This window comes from Monodelphis domestica, chromosome 1 (assembly GCF_027887165.1).
Source record: "Monodelphis domestica isolate mMonDom1 chromosome 1, mMonDom1.pri, whole genome shotgun sequence".
Classification (NCBI taxonomy): Eukaryota; Metazoa; Chordata; class Mammalia; order Didelphimorphia; family Didelphidae; genus Monodelphis; species Monodelphis domestica.
Genome location: NC_077227.1, coordinates 432,398,960 through 432,407,009, shown reverse-complemented (window position 1 = coordinate 432,407,009; position 8,050 = coordinate 432,398,960). Strand labels below are relative to the sequence as shown.

The 8,050-nt window shown below is 36.9% G+C and overlaps 1 protein-coding gene across 1 annotated transcript in view; it reads left to right on the top strand.

The window, feature by feature from the left end:
* The first annotated feature begins 262 nt into the window (after positions 1 to 262).
* The window catches only part of UBA2 (ubiquitin like modifier activating enzyme 2), a 34,535-nt gene continuing 26,747 nt past the window's right edge, over positions 263 to 8,050 (top strand). Inside the window, exons 1-4 of the mRNA XM_001362216.5 lie at positions 263 to 593; positions 3,399 to 3,482; positions 5,601 to 5,671; positions 7,615 to 7,679. Of these exons, the coding sequence (XP_001362253.4) occupies positions 273 to 593; positions 3,399 to 3,482; positions 5,601 to 5,671; positions 7,615 to 7,679 (541 nt within the window). The 5' untranslated portion in view covers positions 263 to 272. The remainder of the gene's footprint in view (positions 594 to 3,398; positions 3,483 to 5,600; positions 5,672 to 7,614; positions 7,680 to 8,050) is intronic.

Here is an 8,050-nt window from a genome sequence, read left to right as displayed (position 1 = left end):
TGCTGACCAATCAATCAAGTTCATAATAATGAGTTGCCTGGGGACCTGAAGGATTGTCATTTGTTCAAAGTGACACAGCTAGTGGGCTTCAAAGGCAGGAAAAGACCCTGAAAAATCAGACTGTATCCACACCTTTCCTCTACTACCTTATGCTGCTTCTCCAGGATTCAAAGTAATGATGATTTAATAGTAAGCTGCAGGCCCCACGTGGCGACTCCCTCTCCCATCTTTACTAAGGGCAAACGCACCCACTAGGTAGGCAGAGGAGGCGAATGCGCAGGAGCGGAAATTTCCTCTTCCTCCCCCTTCAGTTCCGGTCCGCGGCGGTCGCCTCACCGCCCCCCTTCCGTCTGCCTCTTCTTCTCCCACCCTCCCTCTGCCAGCCTGTGTGTCCGTGGATCGGGCAGTGTGTCCGTGGGTGGGTCCTGGCCGTGGGGGGGGGGAGGGTGGCCGCCATGGCGCTGTCGCGGGGGCTGCCCAAAGAGCTGGCAGAGGCTGTGGCTGGGGGCCGGGTATTGGTAGTCGGCGCGGGCGGCATCGGCTGCGAGCTCCTCAAGAACCTGGTGCTCAGCGGCTTCGCGCACATCGACCTGGTGAGGAGCGGGGCCGGAGGCTGGGGGCCGGGCACTGGGCAGGCGAGGCATGAATCTGGCCCCGTGGGGAGGGTGGCGTGAAGATTCAGGGAGGGCGCCAGGATCCAGGAGGCCGAGTCACGAAGGGCCCCCACCTTCTCGCCTGAGCTCCGCGGGAGCTGGGCGGACATGGCGGCGGCTCCTGTAAGAAGACGCTGGGTTTGCGCGGGTAAATCGCGGTGGGTCGGGAATGACTGGGGTCGGGGCGGGGTGGGGGGCGGTGGGAGCCGAGGAGGAGGGGCCTGGGCCCCCTTCCCTCCCCTTTGCCCGCCTGAGGCTTCGAGAGGTGGAGTCTTCCCTCCTAGAGGGTTCTCTCCTTCGAGTTTATCCTCCCCATTACCTTTTCTGAGAAGAGGGTTGAGGCGGCTTCCCGAGGGGGTTTCCTACTTTTGGGTCTTAGAAATTTTTTTTTTTGTCATCAGCTTTGGGGTGAGATAGAGTGAGGGGTGGGGTTGGCGTTTGCTAGTTTGCTCCTAAAGAGCTTGCATTCCGTAGGGGAGGATTTTGGACCGTTTTAAGCCGTAGTTATAATTTCCCCTCTTATTTGGGACCATGTTTTTGGGGGTAAAGAATTAAAGAGCTTCCTGAGCTTTGTTTTAAAGCCAATTTTTTCCCACGGTTTGCAGTAGTAAGAACTCTTCCTCCTCTCTTCCTTAACCCCCCCTCCCCCTCCTGACTTGGTGCCAAGGAAGATTAATTTTGAATATGAGAAAGGCATGGCTTAAAACTGCTTCCCAGCATTCGTCTTTCAATACCATTCTTAGGTCTCCATGTTATAAGTTTCACTTATTTGGATGAAACTCAGGACAGGCTGTTCCATTCTTGCTACTAAAAATATTACTTAACATCTATCATAAAACTACACACAAAAGTAGGTTAGTATTTTAACCTTCACTTTCAGTCAACTAAAAATAGCTGCTGCCTGCCTGGTTTTTTTTCTCACTTTTTCTTTGTTCAAAGGTTTCTACTTTTTAATTATAGCAAATTTCATTTAAGGTTTTTTTAGATAACTAAAATATAAATAAACCATGTTCTTTGGAAATACTGTACAGTTACAGGTTTTTTTTTTCTGTTATGTTGATGTCACATGTGTGGCTTAACAATTCACTAACATGTAGCAGATACAAATGACTGAAGATAAGCATCTCCTGAAATAAAACTATCATTGTATATGTGGTTCTGCCCAGTCACGTCACTGAAATGGATAGGAAGGATGTATTTTAGCTATATCAGGTGTCATTGACATCCGTTTTCTTATATGTAATTTTTATATATTTAGAATGTAGTTTTCTACTTAAAAATTTTTTTTTAAAAGAAAGTTCATTGCATGATCTGGATTTGAAATCAAAGGGTTTGTTGGTATTTTTAGTTCTTTTGTGTACATGGAGGTATGTGAAAAGTCTATTAACTCTGGAAAAAGAAAACCGAGCCTGAGTAATACAGTGAAAAGTGCTGGATTTGAAGTCAGTGGTACCACTTAACCAATTTTTGTGACCTATGGCAGGCAAGTCAATTACATTTTCAGCCATAGTTCTTCATATGAAAAGTGAAAGATTTGTTGAATTACATAACAAATCTTAACTGCTGTGGTTAATATATTTCTCTTTAACTTTGTATACAGTTTTGACACTTAGTATTCTATGACATTCAAACATGATGGTGCCTTAATTTTTTACTAAAATTTTAAGGAAAAGAAAGCATGTCATATGAAAGAAGTATGAATTCTAGACTTAATTTGGAAAACAATCATAAATCAAATTTGCTGTTGAAAATCCAAAAATTCTAGATAATTATTTGTTAATTAAATTGCATGCTTTGTGGAGCTTCATAAATGAAATTATATTTTAAGTTAATGTTTTAGATACCTTTATGTAAGTTTTTAGACATAGAACCAATAGTTTTTACCATGATCTTTGGATTCCTATATAAAAATGACATATACACACACACATAAATCATACAGTTTCAAATGGGTGACTGTCTTGTTTTATTACATTTTTCTATTTTAGCCATTTGTATTTTTGTTAGCATTTAATAAGCTTTTAACCTATAGGTATAATTAAATACAGAATTAAAATTTTAAAATCACATAACCATCTTTACCATATCTGCCCTAACAGGCCTTTCTTTTAGGTTGTTTATAATCCTCAAAATGTATTGGTAGATTCCTTAGTTATATGTGTATGAATAAAAAGAGTGGAATTGAAGGAGACAAAAGAGGATCTCCCTTTAGAAAATTTAAAGTGTTTTCTGAGTATTTTACCATACAGAAATTCAGATATGCACTTCCACAGCCTAGAAACCTTTGTGATTGAGTTGGTGCAGAAATAAAGTATGTGATATAAATTGCATTTGAAGATGTGCATTAATGTACATTTGTGTGTGTATGTACACGTGTGTGCATTTTCAGATTTTCACTTGTAACTGTCACACTTGCCAGTATGGCAATATAAGAAAAGCATGTCATACTGTCTAAGTTTTACAAATATTCTTGAGAAAGTTATCCATAGAAATGAAGATTTAAGGAGTTGCTTATGTATTCAGCATTTGCTTTTTTTCCAGAACAATAATTATAGTGTGATTGGTTCTCAAATAAGTTTTCAAATGCTTGTAGCAAATTTAGAAACAATGGATTCTTAGGGTTGGTGTCAATGTTGCTGAAATGTTGGGTGCTTTTTGATGCTTTGCTTTTAAGAAACTTTGTGGAATACTTTAAAATATTTTTATATTCTTTATTTTAAAATAACTAGGTTTGTTCAATTGTAGATTGATCTGGATACTATTGATGTCAGCAATCTCAACAGGCAATTTTTGTTTCAAAAGAAGCATGTAGGAAGGTCGAAGGCACAGGTAATTAATTAAGATTCCTTCCATTTTTCTGTTGCTGGGGTTGTCAAATTCAAATAAAGGATTCCTGGGAGTCACATAATTGACTTAAAAACAACATATTAACATTACATATGTTCTATTGTGTTTTAACTTATTTTGTTAAATATTTCCCATTTACATGTTAATCTGTTTTCCCAAGTGTTTGACCTCTTTGCTTCATTGTACTTTGGATGGAGTACCCACTTTGTTTTAAGATTGATTCTCATAACCTTCAGTAGAGGGAGGAATTTGAGAAATGTATTTATTTTCAGCTTGGGAAAGTGAGGCCAGGAAAGGTTAAAGGTTGTTTAAATCACAAAGAGAGAAATAGAACTGTTAGGAGCTACTTCCCAATCATTATTTGTTATTATGTACTGTAATTAGGATTATCCCTATAATAATCATTTATGTTTCTACCATAAACAGATTGGTGTTAGATAATAGAAAATGACAAGCAGATGAAATAAGATACTGTCTTGGGTAGAGAAAGGAATTTTTTTTTCACCCCTACATTTCTTGCGCTGTAGCGAAGAAACAAGATGGTACCCTTGGTTCCTCAGGTCATCTGAACTTTAAGGATAGTATATTGACCTTTTAAAAAAACCCCAAATACTTACCTTTGGTTCAAGTATTGATTCTAAGGAAGAAGAGTGGTAAGGGCTAGGCAATTGGGGTTAAATGAATTGCCCACAGTTACATAGCTAGGAAGTGTCTGAGGCCAGATTTGAACTCAGGTTTTTTCTACTCCAGGGTAGTGAACTTTATAAGATCTCTCTCTATCTCCCTTTCTCCCTCTCCCCCTCTTTTCCTCCCACAGCCCAATTTATTCTTTATTTTAAAAGTAACTTAACTTTGGCTTAGGAGAAATCATGGAACCAAATTAATTTAGATTATTGAGGCTTAAAATTTGTCAGGTGTCTGTGCTCATCCTTCATTTTTAAAAATTAAATGCATTTCATATATCTAGCACTCAAGGTGGCTAATGCTGGCTGACTGTCTCCTAGACTGCTTAAGATAGACCTTGTCACAGTAACTGGTCACAAGCAGATCACTGTGGCTGCCTCCTGCCAGACCTAAACTGAGACTGGAAAAAGAGCCTTTGTCTTGGGAGGGTAGCACCTATTACTTCCCAGCATCCTGGTTAGGTACAGTTTTAGTGTGGTGAGGTGGGTGAGTATGGCCTGGTTATAGAGCAAGTGAAACTAGTTAGGGACTCACCTAATTATAAGCTTAATTTATGCTGTCCTGGTCACTGGCAAACCGCCCTTTGCACCAGAAATCTTTCATGAAAAACCTACTTTGAGTCTAGATGCTCTTTGCCTAGCATGTTATTGTTTTTGTTATTGTTGTTTTAAATAGGTCAAATCAAAAGACACCATGACATTTTGCTTGATGAAATAGTACATAAATTGAGTGATTCAACACCTCTCCCCCCACCCCCCCAAAAAACTTTTCTATCCTTGTAGAGCTCACAGTCTAGTAGTGGGACATGGTATATATTTAGAATTAATACAAAATGACAGTACACAAAACAAGTACAAAGTGCTACAAAAATAGTAGTATTTCACTAGAATAAAGTATTGATATTGGAATACATCAACAAATAAATTTTAATTCCTAATTATGACTTAGAAAATAATTAAAAATGATTTTTTTTTCTTTGAATATATCTTTTGACTTTGGGGATTAAAGAGATGGCAATTTTACTAGCGAATGTACTAGCTATCCTTCAGGGTTAACTAGTAGATAATCATTTAAACTAGGTGGCTTCATTTATTTTGGGTTTGAAATGAAATCAACCATGTAGACATGTTTTTGTGTTTTAATATTGAACCAGGACTTCTTTCAATTCCTTTTTTTTAGTTAGATTTTATTGAACTCTCATATACCTGGCATAAATCTGAGTACATTTTTTCCCTTACATATTTTGTTCTCAACTTAATAAGAGGTGATGAATTAGGTAGAAGAAAACACGAGTTCCAAAATTTTATTTTTTCCATCAAAAAAATAATAGCATTGTATATATCAGAAAGTGTGTACTAAGTCAGTTTTGAATAATCTTAGAAATAATTTTACAAATTTTTTTTTTATAATTTTTAGGTTGCTAAGGAAAGTGTTTTGCAGTTTTATCCAGAAGCTAATATTATAGCCTACCATGACAGCATCATGAAGTATGTATTTTGTTGTTAACTGTTTAAATGTGATTTGGAGCATTATATTTCTTGTTTTTCTTGTGCATTCTGTTTCTTCCTTTTGGTAAGACTAGCTAAACTGATTTTTCCCTAAGTAAATTAAGTAGTTGTTTCTTTGGATCTTTATGTGAAGAAGATCCTTTAAAGGATCTTTATGGGAAGAAGTTATAAATTATATTGCATCTTTAAACAGAGCAATTGAGAATTCTCTTGTGCACGGATAAATCTTGTTCTGGGAAGTTGCTTTGAGATAATTTGCCATACTTTTTTTCCCTCCAAATTCAGTTTACCAAAATAGTCATTAAGTTACCACTTTGTGGAGATGGTTATAAAATCTTTCTCTCCACCCAGGTCTCTTTCCTGAGGTATAATTATACATCACCTACTACCTTTTGTACACCAGGATGTATACCATGTCCAAAAAGAACTCAAAACTTTCACCTCAAACTATTCTCTTATCTTTTTCACTGTGCAGGACACCACCATTCTGTCCACCTAGGCTCTCTACTTCTATTTTGTTCAACTCGGAGGCAGCTGGGTTGCAAGGTTGATGGAGCCATAGGCCTGGAGGAAAAACTGAGTTGAAATTTTGACATCAGACATTGATTACTTTTGTGACTTGAGCAAGTCTCTTAACCTCTGTAGGTTTACATAACTGTAAAATGTAATAGTACTTACCTCTCAGGGTTGTTGTGAGGATCAAATGAGATAATATTTGTAAAGTGCCTAGCATAGGGTCTAGTATGTTGTAGGTTAAAATTTTTATTTTTTAAATAAAATCCTTCTGCCTTAGAATTGATACTAAGTGTTGGTTCCAAGGCAGAAGAGTGGTAAGGGCTAGGCAGTTGGGATTGGGATTAAGTCACTTGCCTAGTGTCATTATACCTAAGAAGTATCTGAGTTCAGATTTGAACCCAGGTCCTCCAGGCTTGGTGCCCTATCCATTGTGCCACTTAACTGCTCCATGATTGCATCTTTCAAGGAATCTTGATACATTCTTTGGAAAACTCTTATTAGCTTTTCAGTTAGCATCTTGCTATATTGAATCAGAAGCTTTTATATAGAGAATAAATAGAGTTGGCTTTTTGGAAGAGTAATCGGTATACCTTTTAATCAGTTGTGGAACTATAAAGATAAGGTTGACTGTAGAAATATTTTTTGTGTAAGTCTGGTGATTCTCTTCACATACCTTAATCCAAAGGTACCTTTGATATGTGTAGTTAACATCTTGCAAATATTTTGTAGTGGTGGGTCTATAAGTATTGAACTTTTCTGGGTTACTTTTGGTAACAATTTTTTCCATGTGTTTTTGTCCTCTCCCATACCAAACAAGATATATATTATAAAAAGCAGTTTAGAACTTTTAAAATGTCAGCTACTATTATAATACCCTGAGAAATGATCTCTTGGATTTCCTTAAAATTGTATTTCCTTCAACATGGTCCTTTTGTGTATATACTTTGCTTAATCCAGTTCCTTTTAATATTTTAGTTTTCTTTAGTGCAATTTCTACTTTCTTGTTTGCATTTTTTTTTAAACTTTTACAGTGGGGGTCCATTGTGGAACAGTGGCCTGAAGATTCTGGTTTGGCCAACTTGATTTGACTCTAACATTGTAGCTAAGGTCCTGGTTGGTTAGAAAATTGCTGTCTTTTTTAGCCTTAAGACCACTGGACTATGTATTGACTGCAAGTATCTGAAGAGAAAGAGATAGGGGATATCAGCATTTCCTAATTGCTAAGGACTATTTAGAAAAAGTAAACTAAAAATATTTCCTTTTCATTTAGTATACATGAGAATTAGCATCTCACTCGGATTGATCAGTACTTAGATTCTTTTATAATGATCGGTAATTTTGTATTATGTTGTAACGAGCAAACAAGGTGATTGTTTTTCTGACTTTTTCTTTCTTCTATTTTGTAGCCCTGATTATAATGTGGAATTCTTTCGGCAGTTTACATTGGTCATGAATGCTTTAGATAACAGAGGTGAGACTTGAATAAATTCTGGTTTTGTGTTTTGTAACTACTGCTTTTTTATTTCTTACACTCAGATTATAAAAATATAGAATGGGTAAAAATAATAATTTATCAGCTTCCTTACAGTACTTAATTGAGTTGTCATTGAAATATAGAGCAGTGGACAAAACAGACTTCTATTTTCAGAATACTTTCAGTGATGTGATAAAAAATGTTAAACTGACTGAAAAAATATATGCATGATACACTTTTAATTTGTCTGTATCACTGGCATTTTCTTAGGTCTAGAGTCTAGACTCTAGTCATCAAACAAGAAGTCCATCTCTGATATGTAGTGCTTGCTGATTTATTAGGTGGAAAAGCTCACATTAAAATTTAAC